This window comes from Carassius auratus, chromosome 21 (genome assembly GCF_003368295.1).
Source record: "Carassius auratus strain Wakin chromosome 21, ASM336829v1, whole genome shotgun sequence".
Classification (NCBI taxonomy): domain Eukaryota; kingdom Metazoa; phylum Chordata; class Actinopteri; order Cypriniformes; family Cyprinidae; genus Carassius; species Carassius auratus.
Window position 1 is genome coordinate 18096306 of NC_039263.1, and position 23774 is coordinate 18120079.

Here is a 23774-nt window from a genome sequence, read left to right on the forward strand (position 1 = left end):
CTGCTGAGAAGATTATTGGTGCTACCCTGTCTAACCTTTGAGAACTTTACACCTCCAGAGTGAGAAAAATTAGCTCAACCTGGACCCCTCACACTCCCTCTTTGAACTGTTGCTCTTTGGCCAGTCGTATAGAGCACTGAATACCAAAACAGCCAGACACAAGAACAGTTTGTTTCCCTAGGCCATATCCCACCTGAAAAATCAGGACTTTACATCTGTAAATAACTTATCAAAACTTTAATAATAGCACATGTGCAAATTCAAAATTCTGTATGTTGACATTTTCTTTTTCTCTATATTATTACTACTTTACTGTTATTTATAATTTATTATCTATTCTCTTTATTATTAGTGTTTTATTACATTAAATTGTATGTATGTCTGCACTATCACTTTCTGTATTGGAAGCTCCTGACACCCAAGACAAATTCTATGGGTGTGAAAACACACTTGGCAAAAACACTCATTCTGATTCTGATATCATGTTTTTATCCCTATGTACTATACTAAAACTATACTAAAACCTGTGTACTATACTAGACCCACAAAACAACCACAGCCTCCTATCAAAATGTCAAACTTTATTTAATTTTACAGACTCAACATTCAGTACCATTGGTATACATAACTTCAAGACAACCACAAATTCCCCCATCATCTTATATATTTTTTTGTGTATTCAGATCATATTGATGTAAAATCATTGCTATAATGAGTATAATGTTATTGTTTTCGCCTGATATGCCTTTATATGAGAAACTATTGATTATGTATCGCTGTACTATAAGCCCAACTTTCCATCAATCAAGCTACATTCATTTTTATACAAAGCCCTTTACTGATTTAATAGGTCCACTGGAACATCCTCTGTCATGGCTTGATCTTACGATAGCCTCTTAAATTCATGGTGACGTTTTTGGGAAGTCCGAGCCTCATCATCTCCTCTTGTAACTGAAAATATATGAGGTTTATGACAGTCATGCACTGATATGATATGTCAGTCATATTGTTTAAGTATCAAATTAATTAATTTGATTTATTATTCAAATTTAAAAGTATTTATTGGACTGTTTCCTAGTTGCCTCCATGTTCATTTAGATAATTTTATGTAGTATCAATAAACTAAATAAAGTGTTAAATAAGTTTATGTAAAAACATGGTAAATATTCATTACCATATCGTCCCCTTGGAATTATTAGGTTCTATCTGACATTTTTGTCAAAATTGAGTTATTCACATATTCTTATTCTGTGACAATTTATTTACATTATGTGATGTTTTATTTTAAGTTGTGTACATTTTGGGATTTTTTTTATTGAAAAAAACAAAAAGGTTCTATCTAAAGAAGTCTATGGAACACAAAAATTTTAAAGCTCAATATCTCAAAACTACTCAGAACGCAGATAGAACCTTATAATTCCAAGGGGACGATATGCAAATGAGTCATATTGACTTTGACTTACCTGTATAATCACAAGCTCTTTGATCTGAGACTCTGATAAATTTTCCAGGCTTGTAACTTCTACTCGCATTCCCATCACTGATGAATAATAATAACAATAATAAAAGATGGAACAGGTCAGGTGTTAAAATTAACAATTATTACACCCACACTGTAAAAGACTTAGGGGTCAAAACTAAACATTTTGTTAATTTGCTACAAAATTTCAGTTATGTTTTAGTCCCAGTTAAATGTAAGCATAAAACTTCAAAACTCCAAAATATTTACAGTGCATTAATGTACTGAAAACACTAGAAACAAATATACTCAAACATACCGTACTCATCTGAATAGGATGATGTGATGGTCATCAGGTTCAGCAAAAACAAACAAACAGAAGGCTTGCATTAGCAAAACTTTATCACTATCATATGTTACACTTATTATGCAGATTTTTGATTCTTTTTATTTCACAGAATCCACATTTAAATCTATATTTTCTTGTTTTTGTGTGGAACAGCCTGATGTTTATTCTTTTACTTAATTATAGTACTAGGTATATTTGCTCACCACTGTAACAGAAGAAAGGCAAACTTGCAAAGCATCTCTCATCTGTCCACTGGCCAAAATATTGTAAAGACATAGCAGTGCAGTGTTGAGATCCCTGCTCTCCCTGAACATATGCACCATTATCTGGTTGTGCAGCAGCCCCGGGAGTGTATGACAGCCAATATGTGAATGAAGAGCTGCTCTGATCTGACCACAGTCTGTTTCTGTGCAGACCAATCCATATATATCCATACCCATAACTGTGTGCAATGCTCAGTATCTGTTGACGCTCTGTCTCATTCCTCACACTGGCCAGGTCTGTGTATTTTTCTCTGCAGTAGCTCTGAGCTCCAGTCCAGGTCATCCCCTGATATACATAGACATATTTCTGAGTGGCGTTTTCTCTACCTGAAATAAAAACTTTAATTTAATAAGTCAGTTCATTGCTTATTTCATCTGGCTATCCATCTTTTAAATGCATACATTTATATTTACAATACACAGACATTTACCATTCCTCTTTAAGCTTACAATTTGCATTGAACATCTATATTTTGCTACAAGTGTCTGCTTGCATCAACATAACACTCATAAACCTGATGTTTTTGGGTGGTACATTGGGTTTTTGATCCTGGCCAACTAAGCTAAGACATGTTCCAGAGATTTTACTTCAATGACAGTAATGTTGACTGAGACTTTGACTTAGCAATTAGAGTTTTACACGAAGGAAACTGAATATGTAAATTTTTTTTTTTTTAAAGAAAAAAAAAAAAGAAAAAATTAAATTGGAATGTCTTACCATCATAGCAGACAAATTGGTAATAACTATCACATGAATAATCAAACCATTTCCCACTATAATCCATGAAAACACACAGTTCATTCCCAGCAATGTTATTCGGTTCATGATAAAAGTTCCTGAAATCTCTTTCTCCTTCCTGATAGAGATCATTGTCTTCCAGTGACCATCTCCAGCTGTTCACATCATCATACAGTCCAATCCAGGCTGAACCATTGTAACTCCCATTAACTGTGTTAATCAGGCTGTTCATTTCCTCCATGTTATCAATGGTGGCCAGATCAGAATAATTCTGTCTGCAGTAACTCTGAGCTTCAGTCCAGGTCTTAGACTCATTCACAAAGTGAAATTGGCGGGATGATGCTAATGCTGTCAGGGTGGAGAAAAATGTGGTGATACAAAAGAAACACGTTTAATCATGGCACACCTTAATTTTATCAGACCCTTTAATTTACGATGTTATAATACAATTTATTCTTATCTGTTACTTTGTCTCACTATTTTAAAATGGCACAATTGACTTTTTCACTCTTAAGATCTACTCACCACTGTAGCAGATGAAAGGTAATGCAAAGTTGCAGTTTTCATCTGTCCAGTTCCCAGACTCACTAAATGACACTGCAGTGCAGTATTCACTGTTTCCAGCATTATCTGGCTGTCCTGTCCTCCAGTTACTGAATGAAGAGTTACTCTGATCTGACCAAGACCTGGTTCTGTACAGTCCAATCCAAACAGCTGAATTATATGGAATTATTGACTGAACCCTGTAGTTTTCAATCTCATTCCTGATAATGACGAGGTCTGTGTGATGTTCTATGCAGTAACTCTGCGCTTCAGTCCAGGTTTTGTACTGGTAAACAAACACGTAACTTGTACTAGCATTCACTTTTCCTGTGTGGAAACAATTAAAATATGTAATATATTAGGGAATCGGAAATAAATAGTTCAAATTAAAGGTTAAACGTCCAGCTGTATTACATACCATCATAGCAAATGAATGATAAGGTAGAGTAGCAAGGGGCTTCACTCCACGTTCCATGATAATATGACATGTACACACACAGACTCTGTCCATACGAGTTCACTGGTTGCTGAACATACCAGCTTTTAAAACCTCCCTCTAATGCTGCATTATCCAGAGACCATCTCCAGCTGTTCAGATCATCATAGAGTCCAATCCAAGTTGATCCAAAGTAAGTCCCATGTATTGTTTTAATCAGTCTGTTCATTTCCTCCATGTTATCAATGGTGGCCAGATCAGTGTAGTTCTGTCTGCAGTAACTCTGAGCTTCAATCCAGGTCTTAGATTCAGACACAAAGTGATACTGACGGGTGCATGAAGATTGTGTGCAGGTTCCTGTAAATTGAATTACAGCACAGAAAAAAATAATAATAATAAATTTTCCATGAACTGGTCACTGGTATACCAATAAACCATGATATTGTGAAGAAATTGTCATTGTACAAATTAGTAGTCAATTAATTATTTTCCGGTAAATAATGCATTAAATCTGTTTTACATCTGGAAAAATGAAATCTTTCATGTTGGAGAATGGAGATTAAAGTCTTTCTCATTCCTGGCAAATAATGGCATCCAACAAAGCAACTGAACTTACTGCTGTAGCAGAAGAAAGGCATGCTGGATACACAGACCTCATCTGTCCATCGGCCTGAATATCTGAATGATACAGCAGTACAGTGCTGATATCCATACTCAGAGTTTTGATTATTGCCATTATCTGGTTGTGCCTGTGACCCAGGAATTTGTGGCCTCCAGTTTTGATATGTAGTATTCTGTCTGTTTGACCAAACTCTGTTTCTGTACAGCCCAATCCAGACTCCATATCCATATCCATATCCATATTGATATGTTCTCTCAAGGATCCTTTGGTTCTCAGTCTGATTTCTCACATTGGCAAGATCTGTGTAATGATCTCTGCAGTATCTACGAGCCTCTGACCAGGTTTTCCAGTCATAAATATAAATGTAATTCTGTGTGGCAGTGTCTAGACCTGAGATATGAAATATGACAAATGTATATGTTCATTTGGTCTCACTGAAAAATAATAAAATAATAATAATAATAACGTCCTTACCATCATAACAAACAAATGGCAATGTGTTGTCACATGATATATCATACCATTTTCCATTATTACTCATGTAGACACACAGTTCGTTCCCCCCACTGTTGTCTGGTTCATGATAGAAGTTCCTGAAATCTCTTTCTGCTTCCTGATAGAAATCATTGTCTTCCAGTGACCATCTCCAGCTGTTCACATCATCATACTGTCCAATCCAGGCTGAACCATAGTAACTCCCATTAACTGTGTTAATCAGGCTGTTCATTTCCTCCATGTTATCAATGGTGGCCAGATCAGAGTAATTCTGTCTGCAGTATCTCTGAGCTTCAGTCCAGGTCTTAGATTCATTCACAAAATGATACTGACGGGATGATGCTGATGCTATCAATAGAAAAAACAAATGAAGTTTTATTTGTGTGTTTTTTTAATATATCAAAGTATCCTAAATATTCAGTGGAGTCCAAAATCTGAAGTTAATGTTAATTACAAAAAGATGTTTACCCCAAAATAAAAATTCTGTCATCAATTACTCATCAATTACAATTACTGTAGAGCATCCAAGAAGACATTTAATAAATAACATTTAAGTTATTTGTTTATTTATTGCATTCCACTGAAGACATTTTGGGTGAACTATTAACCTATTAAAGGGCCATTCACACCAAGAATGATAACTATAATGGTAAATACATTAGCGTCCATACTACACAATAAAAGTGTCTTTATTTTAAGAACACTGCAGTAATGTTGTCTACCACTTTAAATGCTCCAGCGACTTGTAATTGGCTAATTGTCAAAAGTTTTTATCACCCATCAGCTAGAAAAAAATCATTCTAAAAGGGATTCCAAAAGTGATATCTTTCCTTATGGTTGTTATAGTTGTGAACTTTACAGTTGTAATTGTTGTGCTGTGTATTTTTCTTGCTATTGTTAGTGTATCGTCCTTGGTCTGAATGATCTTTGAGATCGACTCACCATTGTGGCAAAAGAAGGGAAATGCATAGTTGCAGTTTTCATCAGTCCATTTCCCAGAGTCACTAAATGACACTGCAGTGCAGGTCCCTGTAGTATCTGGTTGCCACGTGCTCCAGTAAGTAAATGAAGAGTTACTCTGGTCTGACCAAGATCTGGTTCTGTACAGTCCAATCCAAACACTGTAATAATAATTATAATAATTTTGTAAGAAATACTGGATCTTCTGGTTTTCAACCTCATTTCTGATACTGATGAGATCTGTGTGATGTTCTCTGCAGTAACTCTGAGCTTCAGTCCAGGTTTTGTACTGGTAAATGACAACATAAGTAGCACTGGCATTTTCTCTTCCTGAAAAATATGAATATCAGATTTAGTTTAGAGAAAGGATGGTTTAGTTTTTTCCAGTTTTGTTCACTGTCTTAAGTATTTTAAAGGAACAGCTCACCATCATAGCAGACCGTAAGATAAAATGCATCGGAGCAGCTTGCTGCATACCATATCCCATTGTTCATATAAACACACAGACTTTGTGCTCCAGAATTCTCTGGTCCTTGGTTATACCAGTTCCTGAAGTTTTTCTCTTCAGCCTTGAAGAAATCGCTGTCCTCTAGAGTCCAATTCCAACTGTTCAGATCATCATAGAGTCCAATCCAGGCCAAATCAGTGGAATCATCATTCACTGTGTCCATCAACTGTATCGTTTGTTGGTCATTTTCAATGGTGGCCAGATCAGTGTATTTGTTTCTACAGTATTTCTGAGCTTCTGCCCAAGTCTTGGATTCATTCACAAATACATACTGAGGGGCACACATTGTGAGGGTAAAGAAACCTGTTAATAACACAGAAGTTGTCTTATGTTGAGATCACATGAACACATGATACTATCTCAGTTATGTATGTCCATTATCAGATACTAGAGGCCCTGTCCCAAATCCTCTTTCTCCACACTTTCATGATGAAATTACACTTTGACTTTTGTGTAGAAGTCTGCTGTGGAGCTCGCCTTATGTGGGCTTGGCAAAAGTGTGCATCTAGGGTGCATAGTTGCCGGAAAAGTGGCCTTTGTGTGCACCCTTCTGAAAGCAAACATGACGAATGGGACACCCTGTGGTCTTCTGGACTTAATGGTAACATGCACACAGCAAACACTGGAAGTCCGCAAGAAAATACATTTCTATAATGGCAGTGAAAATTGACCTTTAATTACCCTGATAAGTGTTAGTATAAGGTCCAAACCACAAACCACCATAAACAATAATATTCATCTAAGATACACCACTGTGACTCTCAAAATGACCTGTAAGTTCAAAAGAAGACAAGATAGAAACATTTATTTCTATAATGTGAAACGGTATCTATATGAGGTCAAAACTGCATACTTTTTTTCATTCCTTCCTTGACCATAACAAGTGTTTTGTTTAGTTCCTCTTCAGGAACTCGAGCTGCGTCGAGAACGCTTTGGGGAATGCCTCCAGTGTGACATCTCTGAATAACGTGTGTAATCAGTCCATTGGATAGGCGAGACGACATAGGCGGGTGATGTCAGAGACTAGGAAGCGAGGCCGGCAACCAGCCTTCTGTTTTCACCAAGCGCTGTGTGTGTGTGTTAGTCTTTGTTAATCTGTTTGTGAGTCTTATTTAGTGCCGTTTGTCCACTGATAAACTTAATTTGTCAAAGCTTCAATCAAGAGAAGTTTTGGGCGTTCAGGCTGTGTGTTTTCCCTGCCAGCAAAAAAAAAAAAAAAAGGTTAGGGACACACCCTGCTCTTGTGTTGTCTGAAACGCGCTGTATCAGCTCTCGGTGGAGTTGACGGCTGCAATGCGAGCATTTTGCTTCACTCTCAGAAGGCTATCTTTGAGGAAGGAGCCTTCACTGGCGTTTCCCGTGGTGCCAGCCCCACTTTCGCGAGGCGGATCGGTGGTTGTGTTCACAGGTTTCGCTTTCGGATCCACTGGAGGGAATGTAGATGGGCAAGTCTCTATCTTCTTTCTTAACCACCAGATCCGGCGCCCTCTTTTGGGGGTTTGGAAGACCACGTTTGCGGTACTTTCTCCCCGGTAAGAGGGTGCGATGCACTGCCTGTCTTTCTCTGAGGAGACTGATGTGGAAAGCGTCGATGGGCTTGCCAGTTGCACAAGCATCAGCTGCACAAGCACTTGTTACACAAGCATATTATGCCTAATATTATAATAACCAGCATTAATGATGAGTGGAGTTCACGCAGTCGGCTCTCAGGGAGCTGATTGTGCTTTTCTCGCCGTTAAGCGCTCTGCTCTCGCCGTGTACGCTCCGTGGGGTGTGTTCATGCACGCGATCTTGCAGTTGCGGTCGTGCTGCTGCTGAGGCACTCCGGCGACCGCGATAGCGGGAATCGCACATGATCTGGCGAACGGGTTAGAGACGGCTCGTCATATCTCCACTTGTGTTCACTAGATCTAGAGCTCGTTCTCGAGGCTTGGAAGCCCGCGCTGTGGTTTCTTTGCCCTCTGAGGCAGAGCTCACTGCTGCTGCATGCTCTCTAACCAGGCACGCTCCGAGGGGTTATTTGTCCTCTGAGGCAGAGCTCGCTGCAGCATTCATCTTTCTCCATGTAATGCGGAGGCCATCGAGGTGGTCCCTCCTCGGGTTGCAGATTCCGGGTCCTTCACTACTCACAGCCGGTACTTCACTGTTCCGAGGAAGGATGAGGTGTTGTGTCCTTTTTTAGATCTGTGCTTGTTGATCGGCTCAGTCAGGGGACTGAAGTTCAGCACGCTTGCACAGGCCAAGTCCGAGGACTGGTGTGTCATGATCTATCAAAAATATGCACTTATCTCCATCCTTCTTCATTGGACGTACCTGAGGTTTGCTTTTACACACATTTTCAAAGGAGAATAACTGATTGTAGCATTGTTTTTCAGATAAACAAGTATGTTAAGTTAGCAGGTTTCTTAAATATCTGCAAACATATTATGGTATTTTTATGATTTAGTAAAGTCAATAATTTACATACATCACATTTAAGGAAATTATCTTAAACATAAGCCAAATGGTTGTTACACATTGACCAGGAAAAGCAGCAGTAGTTTTGATGTAAGATTTATAATGGTGGAATTACAAACAAGAAATGCACATTCTGAAGACAATAATTAATAACTGGGAATTTTATAAAGCTGACTCATCTCCAACCGAACTGATTTTTATTCAACTAAATGTTCTCTATAATGAGAATGCGCATTCCTTAATAGGCCTACCTCCTGCCACCAACTAGCAGAGGTGTCAAGTAACGAAGTACAAATACTTCGTTGCCTTACTTAAGTAGAAATTTTGGGTGTCTATACTTTACTGGAATAATTATTTTTCAGCCGACTTTTCACTTCTAGTCCTTACATTTTCACATAATTATCTGTACTTTGTACTCCTTACATTTTAATAATAGGTTCGTTACTGCTATTTCATTTCGGCTTGTTTTCGTTCCGGCTTGTCATCATTCCAAAAAAAAACAAAAAACTATCCAGATAAATAGCTCCATCTGGATGAAGTGAATTTGATTGTGATTGGATGAAAAGTATAAACATATACCATTCCGACACCCTATTGGTTTGTACACGATCCATCGCACCTGCACATGACTCCAGCAAGGACATAGCCAGTGTTAGGTTCGTTTATCAAAAAATATATTTCTTAAAAGATATTATTTCTCAACTTAAACTGTAAGCCAGCACCCCCCATTATGGGGGACATTCAACATAAAACAAATCTTCAGCTTTTCTTTCACTTTTTTTTCTGGTGGATCGTCTCATTCTGTTTGTGACACTGTACGCTACAAAACCATGCCATGCCGTGCCGATCTGTCGTCGATGCTTGAGGCTTAGATCTTTATAATGATATATAGTTTGTCAAAATTAAATTTGTCCTGTTTCATTTAATCTATTCGTAAACATTGACGTGCAATTTGAGGGGTGTTGAGGATGCCCGCGTTGGGGTGCAGGCTAAGAGGTTTTAACTTGCTCATTTATCAAATGGGTGCTTTCTCTTCTTCCTCCGCAAATTAAGCTACTGTAGGTAGTTCGGTAGCAAGACATTTGAATAAATTAGCGTTTGCGATTGGCAATGTTGTGATAAGTAGGCTATACCAACTGTGTAACTCGTTAGCCCCCCCCCCAACCCTGGACAGCAGACGTATACAGGAAGGTATCAATCAAGAAGGTATCCGGATTATGAGTTATTTTTCATTTTTTATTTTTTGATTAATCACTTGGATTAATCATTCATTTTGACAGCACTAATGTTTATTGTAAATAGACAACTATACAAGGGTAATTGTTATTAAGCCTGCCCTGGGTACACCGATTTTCTTGTCCATTGCCCTCGCAGATTCCTGCAGCTAAGCTTGGATGTACATTTACATTCCATTAAAGGTTATTGATGACGTGCCTCTGAAATTTGACTTTTTGCAAAATTACATATTATACTTATAGGCAACTAGTCATCATATCTCTAGTTCTTTAATGTATTTGCATTGTACTAAAGTGCGTTCAATTTCAGAGGGCATATATGCAGCTGAAACAGGTAGCCTAGTGCATCCCAAATTGTTCAACATGAACATTTTAATATTACATTATAGTCATTATGGCCTATGGCCTTTAGAATTTTTTTTTTTTTTTTGAGGAGATGGGGTAGTGCACAATAGGCCCCTGTGGCTCAGCCTAAGATTTTGTTCTTAATGGATATTTTTTTCCTTACATTACTTTTACATTTATACTTTAAGTAGTTTTGAAACCAATTCATGGCAGCTTTCTTTGGCCAAGGCTCACCCATGAGGCCGTTTGACCGACATGTCAAACAACCAATCACAGTTCGTTTCATTCAGTGTCACGTTTTGAGGTGTGGAAATGTCGCCACTATAATAGACCGGTGTGTAAAACTCTCAGACATATTATAAAGATTATATGCTGTGAACATACTTTTGAAAATCCAGCGTTTAGTTTATCCTGATAAGCGCTTGTTATCACAGTTGTAAACATTGTGGCTTTCTTCTTTCGTGAGAGGGTTTGTTGCCACGGTATCTTTGTTTCCAGTCGGAACATTAAAGAACACGACACATGTCTCACAGGAATCCTGTAGAATTCAACCAATCCAGTGATGACTTCGACACTCCTGAAGTGTTTCCACTTTTGTGTCCCATATGCATCAGACGTTTAGCCAGTGGTCCGTGTGCGTGACATTTCAGGCTGAGACTACGGAATACTTAAATGGTTGAGGAAGAAATTCAATGAACGTGAAATAAAACATCCTCATGTATTAAAGAATAGAGGCTTGATTAAGTGGTGGAAATAGTGGATGATGGGTACAGAACGGTAAAAAACATTTTTACAGTCACACACTTTGTATTGTGTAAACTACTTAATAAGAATTCATGTTAACTTTTTAAAATATATTTAACGTAAAGTTCTCAGTTTAAATGCTTCAGCTTGTTTTCTATTCTATGAGTTTAAATGCTTCAATTTGTTTTTATATTATATTACCCTGTATTATATTATGTTAGGCCTATATTATAAACCTAATAAATAATTGACCTTGTTTTTTAGTGGAGTCTCTTATGCCCATCAAGGATGTATTTATTTGATAACAGTAATATTGTGAAATATTATTGAAATTTCTAATATTGGTTTACTATTTTAATATTAAAATATAGTTTATTCATGTGTAAGCTGAATTTTCAGCATCATTACTCCAGTTCTTATTATCACATGATCCTTCAGATGCTGATTTGTTGTCGGTGTTGAAACTTGTGTCTTTGATTCTTTGATTAATAAAAAGTTTAAAAGAACAGCATTTATTCAAAATAGAAATATTTTCTAACAATATGTCTTTACTATCACTTTTTATCCTTTTAACACATCCTTGCTGAATAAAAATCAAATCTAGCTTATCCCAAACTTTGGAATAGTAGTGTATATTATGTATATTATATGAAACCGTCTATAGTCTCAATATTTTTTTTTTACTAAACTTGGGCTATTGTTGTTTACTTAGAAAATATATATTTTAACTGACCCGCCTGTTTCCATGGCGATGCGTCATGATTGTCACGTGACACACCACAGCCACAATAACTAACAGATGTATCACTATTCGTTTTATTTAGTCTTTCATTTTTTATTAAAATATATACACCAACTTGCTTACCATGTCAACTATCTTATATTCCGATTCTTCGTTTAAAAACCTTTATAAATTATCTTGATCTATAACGAGATGAGCTCTGCAATTCAGAGACCGGTCAGACGGATTTAACGTACAGCACTTGAATTCCCGAGTTTCTCGCGAAATACATGAAAGTAAGTGGCTGTTGAACTGGACGAAGAATAGAGGAAACAGTCGGCAAATTACATTTGATTAGATAGTTTTTGCTGCTTCCATAGTCATCAGTGTGTATTTTACAAACTACCAATTACATTGTTTTACAAGTGATTAAGTATATTTAAATGTATGAAACCTAAAATAAACATTATGTGGTTGAAAACTGCATATTCATTGTGATATATGACAAGCGCTGAGCGCGTCAATCTCTGGCTCAGTGCCAGCCATATGGACTGTATGGTGCCAGCCAACCATAGACAGTAAAAGAAATGGACACAACGACCCCATTGGAACTCAACTGAGACAAGTGAAGCCCAAGTTTTTAGCACTTCCGTTTCTGACGGCAGACTCAAACTAAGCTTGATGACATCAGCAACCTGTCTGACAGATGTAAATTTTCTAGTAGCTGTGCGAGCTTGAGCGGGGAGTTCTTTGTCGTGAGTGAGCAGGAGTAAGTATTCTGATTAATTATTTTGTATAGTATTTTAAAATGTAACGCCAGTACGCCATATTAAGTTAATTGCCTGTGAGCTTCTCCTCCTGTCTGTATGGTAATGAGACAGAGAGTCGCGTGGTGATGATACAATCGTTAGCCTATTTTTACAAAAACTGTTTCTATGGGGCCATAATGTAACATAGAAGGTAATGGAGCCCTTTATACATTGTTGTGTCTTTAAACGCCTCAGATGTAAAGTTATTCGCTGTCAAAGTGACCCCGAAATGAATGGGAGTCAATGGGAATGCTAACGCAAGTGAAGTTCTGCTACAAGATGGCGGCACCCGGCCGACTTCAACTTCCGGTTGACTTCCTTGCCGCCTGCAGCCAAAGCGCGAAAGCTGTTTGAATCTGGCAGTTCTGTGACGCCACTGAACATTCTAAATCATACTCTCAGGGCTAGGGGCACAGAAATAAGAATCCAATATATGGTGCATTAATGCTAAAAATGTTAAAATGTATAATTTACATTTTAAATTAATTTTATTAAAATATATCTGCCGACATTCGGACTGCCAACCAATCAGCAAACAGCAGCTGACTGTAACCCCAGCAGCTCCCCAGAGATCTTTGCCGCGCATATAAACCGTCCATGATATAAACAGATAATTTTTGATTGCACATTGCTAGAAAGAGTTCCTTTCTTAATTTTTTTTAGCTAAAAAACTCGGCTTGATGGACAGCCGGACTCAAGGCCTAACCCATAATTTTACACAGTAATCTGACAATAAATGTGGCACACCCAGATTTTCATGTACACACCCAGAGTCTCTTTTCTGGCTACACTACTGATGTGCATTCAAACTGAATTGTGTTTAACTGAATTTAACTGAATGATGGAATGTCAGGAATGTCATGCGACCTCAATCACACTTTTGCTCTCACACACAAACACACACACACACAAACACACACACACACTCACACGGTCCAGCTTTTAGATCCGCTCAAGTGTTTGTAATCCCAACATTAACTTTGTGCCAAAAACTTCCAGAGGTTTCAACTGTCTAATTTTCACTTCATTTCATCTGTCTGCTTCATTGTGTGTGTGTGTTTCTATATATATTATAGGTGGCCTATAATTACCTTACCAACTTTTTTAAGCAGAACTTAACATTAACAGACTTGTCAAATTTAACTCATTAAAAGCATAAAGTGAAAGTCTTGCTGTATACTGAAGAATATATTAATGATTATTATTTTTTAAAGTTCAGCAGCTTTTCATTAAAATTCAACACTAGCTTTTTATACAAATAAATAAATAAAAAAGTGCATCAGGATCTTTATCATTGTTGATGTTGATTTAAATTAGGACTCATCAATTTTACAATTCAGCTTCATTCTCAAATAAAAGAAACATGAATAAAGAAAATGATAACAAGAAAGGCTAGGGAACCGCCTACCAAAATATAATTTAATCTGGAAATGAACAAAAAAGAAAATGATGATATGAAATAAAAAATAAAATAAAAATTTTGGGAAAGAAGCTTTAAATAATCAATATAAGGATAAAGTAAAAAGGTTCCATACCTGAGAATAATACCAGTGAAAACATGGCTCTGGGGGAAAATTATGCCTGTTATATTGTAATAGATAATTTATACATTTGTTAAGAAAGTAACTAAGCACCAATTTTATCAAAATTGTTGTTGACTTCCAAGTCTCTCCCCTGTCTTGCTCATCAGTTTATGTCTGGGGCTCTCTTTATATTTATTGCAAAATGTGGGTGGGATCTTCTTTAAAATCACAAAACCTGTTAGGCCGCCTAACAAGCTACCAGCATTAGGGTGTTTAGCAGATATGTACAAAATATAGATAGGAATGTATGTTAACTCAAGATCAGCAAACCTGTTAGAAATAAAGTAAGCAACATGCTGTAAATTAAAGAATGCATGAATTAATTTCTGTTCAGCAGCAGTATGAATCCAGAATTTGATATCATGAAAAACAAGGGAATTGTGTACCAAAGTCAAGACCTGACAAAGCACAGCACAAACCACAATTAGTCAGGGAGAGGTATAACAAAACAAAAAAAAAAACAAATGATGAATGAAAGCAATTCAAAGTAACACACCCACATAAATACTTAAATAAATAAATAAAATACAAAGAATAATAATACAGATTATGTCCAAAGAGGAATTTAAGTATCAGATGTCTTTGTGTCATGGTTATGTGTTTAAACAAATAAAGAAATATGATATGCTGGCTTGAATGTAGACTTGTTTGCACAGATTGTTTCAGAATGTGTTCAAACTGTTTACCTAAATTTAATAGCAACATTTGATCTGAACTACTCTACTAAAATGGACCAGGATTTACTTTTTTTATTATGATTTTTTTAATCATAAATAAAAAAATTTTTTGCAGATTAATTAATATTATTGTTATTATTTATTTATTTATTTTTGCTATAACAACACTGGTGTGTATCTCACCACTATGCTTTGCATTGTTTTCACGGCTGTTTTTGACTGGTTTGTACATTCTTATTGCATTAATGTTGATTGTACTAAATAGACAGAATCAGGCTGAATGTGTTCAAAGTGTACAAAGAGAATGCAACTGTCTGTACTAGTGCAAAACCAGATGAACAAGGTGCAAGAGAGTCTAAACAAACCCTGTAAGTTCACAATTTACTGGCTAAATGAAAACTGAAAGTTAGAAACACATGACAGAACCTCATAGAAAACCTTTGATTATCTCAGTCGTTAATCAAAAACACCTGTGTATGTATGACATTTCCCCCATCCACCTGAATCTAACAGCTTTGTTAATGCTCTGAAGTAACAAATGTATCATCAAACTTTATTTTTTGTCCTGCATGTATGGTAGCACTAGATACAAAATTGTCCCACTTAGGAATCCAGCTCTTAACATTATGTGAACCAAAAACATGTCTTTAAAAATGACAAATATAGCCAAAATTTAATATTGTGCAACATGATCTTTAGGTTATGTCCAGGTGAGCAACTTTGCAGGTTTTGTGTCTGTTGAGATAAATATACAGAAGACTATAAATATAAAGTCATGATTTTAAGGTATTGTTGTGGTTTCAGATCAAGTAAAACTCTACTAACAGCATTTGTGACATGCTTTTGATTGCCACAGACATACAGTACAGTATCTGGCAAATTTCACATATCTCTCATATTGTTTTAAAAACAAACAGAAGTCAAGTGTTAACATTGGAAGTTATGCATTATGGAAAGTTATAAAACACAAGTTCTAAAGTTATGCAAACCATCCTTTATAAAATGTTTCCTGAATAAAGTTACTTTTGTTAACAACAGGCAAGGACGCACTAGATTTTTTCATTAACTAAAACAATTAAAAACATTTAGATTCATTAGAATTAAAGCTGAAATATAAACATTGAATTAATATTAAATAATTATAATTATATTATATAGCTATAATTAGAATTAATTAAATTCAATAATAAGCAGGTTTAATTTTAAAGAGCTTAGAACATTACAGATGCTTGGGTCATCTTATAATCAACAGTTCTCTTTTGTATGAAATACAGTAATCCTATCAACCCAGTCAAACATGGTTTATTAAATTAATAAAAGTGACTGTTATTCACTTGTCTGTTGAATCATTGAATGATTAACAGTCTTATAGGAAATAACATATTTGTTTCACTCTGCCTGTTTTGTTGCCGTTATTAACTTTGCTGTAGATAAAAATAGAAATTAATAGCTTTTTTTTAAGAAAGCAAAAACCCAGAAAGTTTCCTGTGAGCAGTCATGTGCACACATACACATTAAAGTGGGGCTTGAGCTCCTGCCCTTTTTCTCCCTTGAGAGAAAATGCCCTTTTTTCTGTGGAGGGAGCACTGTACATTCACTCCCCCCACTGACAATTCCTGCCGGCCCAAGACTTGAACTCACAACCTTTTGGATTATTAATCCAATTCTCTAACCATTAGGCCACAACTTTCCCCAAACTTTGAACTGAACATCACACAGAATATGCAGAATATTAATAACTTTAGAAGTCAGCTGGCCATGGTAGTCCTTAAGATATCAGCACAAAAACACACTCAACAAAATATTGTCTAATTTTTGTTATCTGTAAAATCCCAGAAAATAGTGAGATATGTTTTTTTGGTCAATATCACACACCCTTAATAGGCTATTTAACATTTTGTTTAAAATTTTTTAAATAAATATGAGAAGTGCCCTTTTTTTCCACTTGTGCCCCTGACCCTCAAAATGTCTGTGCATGTCCCTGCCTGTGAGGGGTAGATTTAGGTGTAGTGCAATAGAAAATACGGTTTGTACAGTAAAAACCATTATGCCTATGGAGAGTAGCCTACAAGAATAGCTAACCAGACTTAATATAATATATTTTTTAAATAAAACATGACCTTGTTTTATGTGTTCAGTAACGTAACAAATTTACAGCGTGGGTCAAATAATTTTTACTTTGAATATTTTCGTCTTCAATATGACTGGTATCTATCTTAGTACGTGCATACCAAAACTGTTTATATTATAAAAGCTAACATACTATATTCACACACACACACGCACACACACACAGTCACACACATATATATTTTTTTTCTAACAAACAAAAACAGCAGCACCGCATTCAGTTTCGCGAAACACAATGCAACGAATCTGCGACTCTGAAACGCAACATTCTTCAACGCGCCATATTTGTTTCCGAGTGTGTTGATATGTGTTGCAGCAGATGTTAGCCAACATATTTTATTCCACTATTCCCACCTTTAAAGAAAAGGCTTTACATTTCTAACAGTTTATCGCTTATTTCGGGTGTCTTGTGGATATTATCAGGAATGTACCGGCGAGGAGGAAGCAATACGGACCATAATAAGGCGACTAAGGTGCAGGGCGACAGCAGCAAGTATGCAGAGCTTCTGGTGTTCGGCTACGCCTGCAAACTGTTCCGGGACGATCAGAGGGTCATCTAACGTTACCACGTTCAGGGCAACACCTTATCACATGGATGGGGGACAAGAACATCATGATCGATAGGTCGGTTAAACAAACCTAATGGGAAACATTACTTAACCAACTTAATGTCTTCCAAAGGGACCTTGGATGTATTTGTTGTTTTGCAGCACAAGGAGGAGCTGATGGCAATGTGTGATGTTTACATGCCCAAACGTGAATAAAATAAAATAAAACCTTGACATTAACAGATCTAAGATGACTTGCTCGGATTGTGATTATTTGTAAGCTCCATGCATTGATAAATGTTTCAAAAGAAAGATCAGCCTAAGATGGTTTGCTGGTCTTAGCTGGTTTAAGCTAGTCTTCCAGCATAACAGTGTTAAAAGTGTCCAGACCCCTCTAAAACCATCCAGGAGACAGGGAACCAACTTTGGCTGTTTTTTTTTTTTTTTTTTTTTTTTTTTTGCAGGGTTAGGGAATGTTTGAAATCCAAAGCGGAGTCCTTGCTTACTTGGCCCTCACTTATATAATTTAAGATTTAAATATACAAATATGAATGGCTACTTTATTGTACATTATACTAAGTGAATATGAATCTAATGTACTGGTCATGTGAGGCCTCTGCTTCTTAGCACTTCAGGAATATGCTGTGTTCATATTTGTGTTGCATTAATTTAATTAAATGCAAACCATGGCATTTACAAATGTTTAAATTGATAACGAACCAGGAGTGTGTTGATATACAGCGGGTTGCATTGAGCCACCTTAATCTGCATGGATATGTTTTCTTATTTCCAATGTGTATGTGTATGTTTCTCTATCATGTATTACAGAACTTATTTCCTCAGCAATTAAGGCTAAGGGGTCCCTCCAGGCCCCGATTGCCACCTCATCACCCACTTCTCTCTTTTGCTGAAGAAACTGGAACTGAGAAGTGGAATACAGGAGCGAGTGCAGGGAAATTTCCTCCATATGGGTTCTTACGGATAGGTATTTATGTGCTCGGACTTGTGTGGATGTACTTTTTTTACAGTATATTTAGGAATGATGATGGGAGTTGTCTCAAAAGGTTGGAATGTTTTGTTGAACCATGCAAGGTAAGAGGAGAGTTGATGTTTGCATTTTTTTTTTAAATTGGTTCATTACTCAGGCCTGTTGCGTCTTTTTATGGTTTTAGTGAAGAATTAGTTGGATTCAGTAAGGATATCATGCAAGTGCACTCATCTGTTGACCCGTATACCACCTGGAGTGCATCACATGTATGTAATCTTGTATGTAATCCAATGTTAATTTCCCCTTGCCTTTAACCATGTGATTCATTTTGCAGGTATGATGGACGCGGTCATTTACACGATCTTTCGGAATATGACGCAGGCTCGTGGAATCATGATTACCAGCTGTCGAGGCTCTGTGTGATGAGGAAAGGTACCTGGCCATGCACACTGATCTACTGGAGGAGGAAGCCAGACAAGGTAAATGCACATTGATCTATCAGCTCAGTCAATCCTCACGCATTATTCAAATTCAACTGTGAAGTTCATGTTAGCTCGAGTGCAAGCGATGACTTTTATCTTTTAGTTCTATATATATATATATATGTATATGTATATGTATATGTATTATTATTATTATTATTATTATTATTACTTTTTTTTTCTACAGTGCTTTTTAAATGTTAATTTATAAATTACTTATTTTTCGTCATGACACATTTTTTCATTTTGGTTTCGTTGACACTTTTTTTAATTATTTTTTATTTTTTTTGCATTAATATCTCAAGTAAGCATTGTCATTAGGCAAATACTTGACCTATTACTAAGAGATTACAAAATTTTCTGTATATATATATATATATATATATATATATATATATATATATATATATATATATAACTTCTTCATGTTATATATATACTACATTTCATTTCTATTACCACCCACTGCTACTTATATCAATAACGAAAATAATGTCAATAATGTTAATGTTGAATCAAGACTAGTTAGCACATAATTTATTATCAAAGTTCTTAACAGTATTTTGTTATGGTTACACATGAATTGGTTATAAGATGAAGATCATGTGAGATGAAGATCCTTCCTTGACCATGTGACTAAAAACCAACTGTGAGACCATCAAACTGACCAATTAGCAAACTACAACTTCACTCACTGGGCAAAAGCTGGGACTATAAGGAGACCCCCGATGTATACACATGTTTGCCTACAGGCCTTGATCACTATTGGTGCTTTTCCATTGCATAGTAAAGCACGTTACGGTTCACTTTTGGAGAGTTTTGCGCTGGGTACAGTACCTGGTACTTTTTTCAGTTCCACCTCGGGTGTGGTTTCAAGCTTACCATACCATTTCCAAAACAAGATGTGTAACCTCTGCTGATCACTGGTTGGCCAGAGATAATTGTCAATACCTGCATCAATGAGCTTAACAAGTCATTGAACACAAGACACGACAGACCTGCTAGACTTGAATCAGCACAGCCAGATAAGTATGGAACACGAATAAGTATCAAACAGTTTTTTTTTTTTTTTTTAACAACTAAAAAATAGCTGTTTCGTGGTCTGTTGAGGAAGTACAGACGTTCCTCTCATTAATAGCTGAGGAGCGGATTCAGTGAGAGCTTGAGAGCTTGCCGTACCTACCGAGTCTTACCACACAGTGGAAAAGCACCATATCAACACTTTTGTGCCTTCAGGAATGCCAAATGTCCTTTTGTTACTCAAGATACATTTGGAATAGGAAAGCAAAAGTCTTACAGTGCCCTTCATAAGTATTAGAACGGTAAAGACAAAATAGCTTTCTCTGCTGTGGAGTCAAGACATTTGCAAATATGATTAAAAGATTAATATGAGACAAAACTACAGAATGTCACATTTTATTATTAGGTATTTTGACATACATGTTTTACCAGCACTTCATCCCACTATTTGATGTGAGCATAAGTATTGGAACAGTTGAATTTAAGGCAGATGTAAAAGATTAAAAACTAATATTTATTTGCAGATCCCTTGCATGCAATCAGAGCTGAGTCTGTAACCCATAGACATCACCAGACTCTTGGTCTTATGCTTTGAAATGCTTTTCCCCAGCCTTTAATGCAGCCAATTTCAGCTGTTGCTTGTTTTGGGGAGTTTAGTCTCCTCTTCAGCTGGAGAAATGATTGTTCAATCAGATTTAAATCTGGAGATTGATTTGGGCAATCTAAGGGTGTACTCACATTAGGCACAGTTGTCTTGAACTGAACCAGAGCACGATTTGATTTAATTAAATTTATTGCAAAGTTTAGTGTAGTAGTAGTAATAGAATAGGTTTGCTGTCATAATGATGACATAAGTGCACACAAAATAGTATCTGTTCCTTGCTCCGGTGCGATTAGCTCTCTCACTGCATGTGTACATAAGTCATCATTAAATTGAAGAGGTCCTGCTCTAGAGACAACCATGCATGCCCATGCCATGACACCACCTCCACCGAGCTTTACAGATGAGGTTGTATGCTTTGGATCATTTGCAGTTCCATTTTTTCTCCACACTTTAGGTTTCCAATCATTTAGATAAAGTATAATCTTCGTCTCATCGGTCCATCAACTCCAAAACTCTACTGGCTCACATTTGTGAAGAATCTTGCTTTTTTATTTTTGGTGCTGATCAGAGGTTTGCATCTTGCTATGTTACTTCTGTAATTCTGTGTCCAATTCTCCTGCGGACTGTAGATAGACAGAGCATCACCCCAGCTTTCTGGAGGTTGTTGGTGATTTTACAGATATGTATTTTACGGTTCATTTTCACAGATTTTATGATTTGTTTGTCATCAACTAAAGTTGTTTTTCTCAGCCCATCAGGTCATTGTTTGGGTGCTGATGTCGCTGGTAGTTCCCAAACTCTTGATTTCTACATGCCCTTTGTTTTCCTATAGTTCTAATTGACTTCTTCTTTTCTTTTAGCATCCATATTGCTTGCTTTTCTTTCAGAGTCGGCTTCCTCATCTTCATCCTGGTTTGTATGTGTCATCATTGAATGCAAGACTTGGAATGCAAAAGCAATGGATATAACTGATAAGACACATTCCCTGCTTTTAACATCTCTGTAGTTTTGTCTCATATTCATCTTTTAATCATATTTCTTGACTACACAACAAACAGAACAATTCTGTCTTTACTGTTCCAATACTTATGGAGGGCACTGTAAATATACGTCAATATTTTACATTTACATTTATGCATTTAGCAGACAGTTTTATCCAAAGTGACTTACAGTGCAGTCAGGCTATATATTTTTTGACCAGTATGTGTGTTCCCTGGGAATTTTCAAGATATATATACTGTTTGTGTGTGTGTGTGTGTATTTATATACACATCATTAATATTTACAGAACACACATATATTATACAAACAAACACTAATATTTTGTATGTAATTAATCGCGTTTAATCTTTATTTATAAAAGTAGAAATGCATGAAGATGCCCTTTCATAGTGGCAGTGGGGGGAACAATGACCTTTTCAGTCTGAAATAATTAATCTAGCTTGTTTCACTTAGGTGGACAACCAGAGATCTTCAGTAAACTCAGTTTTTCATGGTTATAGACTGGTGCGCTCAGGCTTTAAGTGCTTTCCTCTGATATATTTGTGATTCAATTAATTTTCCAGAATAGTGAAAGGTACTTGTGCTTGTTTACACACTGTGAAGGGCGTAAAACCGACATGGCCGGGTTTGTTTTTGAATAAAACAAATACATTCAGTCCATTGAAAGTGAAAGTGTTACTATTATACTATTATTGATGTAGATGTGTCATTAAAACTTGTTCGGAAATATTAAAGAATGTTGTTCAGAATGAAATTTGTCCCTTGACTACATCCAGCAGTTTAACAATTTAATTACTTGAGGCACATTTCTGTAACGCCTGACCTGATAAACAAAAAGATATTATTAAATATGTGTTCTAAGAAAGAAATAAGTGATTTATTGCTTCGGATGCCATTGAAATGTCATTCAAAAATATTGTGTGTGTGTATGAAATATTTTACAAGGGCATCAATCATAGCTCATCCAAATCACTTATTAGAACCGGAACAACTGGGTTTGAACTAATGTTGGAATGTTTTAAAACATTACATCAGAATGTTGTTTCGTGACTTCTTAGTCCTAGAACTATTCTGATGAATCAAATTGCGATGAATCAGTATGTCACATTATTATAATTCCATATATGCATCAGCAGGTTAAAAAAAAAGGCTAAAGTTGCGCTCATCAGCTTAATTTGCTGTTTCACAATCTTTAAACAGAGGTGCAAAGTAAGTGGGAGAGAATTATGATGTCCTTTGCTGACAGCGTCAGACTCTGTATCCCATAGTCATTATCTTTGTAGTCATCATGTGGATTCGCCCTTCAGGGGGAGACCTAACCTCATTAGACTTTTATCAATCTGCCTACATTTACATCCTATAAACTGTAATAAAGCATTGTGATTGTTTAATATTGGACTGTCCTTCTGTAGTAAGATCATTAAAGATGAGAACTCACTGTGGCTGTTTAGAGTGATGTGTGTTGCATTTTTTATAGAATATCTATAAATAGAAAAGATAAATCCTAAATATTATAGATACTAAAGATATCTATTTCAAATCAAAGAAATCAAGAAAACTGATAAAGGTCTTACTTTATATTAAAACATTAGGCATTGAAGACTGGAGTAATAGCTGCTGAAAATTCATTTTTGTCATACGAATAATAATATGTTTAATTTATATAGCACCTTTCCAGAGATCAGGGACATTTTAAAATAAACATCCAATAGATGTAGGTAACATTAAATAATAATGTTATGTCAGGCAAAATACAGGAAAACAAGGTAACACCGGACCAGTGTTGGGTAAGATACTTTCAAAAAGTAATGCATTGCTATTACTAAATGCATCATCAATACTGTATTTAAATGACTAATTACTCTGAAAAGTAACTTAGTTAATCATTAAAATAGCTAATTAGGCTACTTATATTAAAATCCTTATAAACCTTTATAGAAATTAAATTCTTTATTCTTTCAATTTGAGTCCAACATTGAATAGTTTAGCCTTTTAGCTTTAAAACAACTGTAATGCTTAAAACATTTTATCAAAAATATAACTTTTGGTTAACAA

The 23774-nt window shown here is 36.0% G+C and overlaps 2 protein-coding genes across 6 annotated transcripts in view; one reads left to right on the plus strand and one right to left on the minus strand.

Moving 5' to 3' along the window:
* Positions 1-568: 568 nt before the first annotated feature.
* LOC113038781 (macrophage mannose receptor 1-like) lies at positions 569-14436 on the minus strand. The gene is made up of 12 exons (XM_026196426.1): positions 14221-14436; positions 6294-6677; positions 5849-6196; positions 4886-5254; positions 4406-4801; positions 3772-4146; positions 3336-3680; positions 2790-3158; positions 2012-2398; positions 1779-1787; positions 1464-1540; positions 569-951 (listed from the first exon to the last, which is right to left on the minus strand). Exons 1-12 carry the CDS (start codon positions 14243-14245, stop codon positions 871-873), a joined length of 3165 nt encoding a protein of 1054 aa, XP_026052211.1. The 5' UTR covers positions 14246-14436; the 3' UTR covers positions 569-870.
* A 2891-nt stretch (positions 14437-17327) lies between these two features.
* LOC113038782 (splicing factor, suppressor of white-apricot homolog) overlaps positions 17328-23774 on the plus strand; it is an 86221-nt gene continuing 79774 nt past the window's right edge. For 2 of the 5 annotated variants that reach the window (XM_026196427.1, XM_026196432.1), the window contains exon 1: positions 18068-19090. The gene's annotated coding sequence lies outside the window, so the exon portion shown is untranslated. Of the gene's footprint in view, positions 17700-18067; positions 19091-23774 lie in introns of those variants that run through there. The other 3 variants (XM_026196428.1, XM_026196429.1, XM_026196431.1) reach the window with 3 other exon arrangements.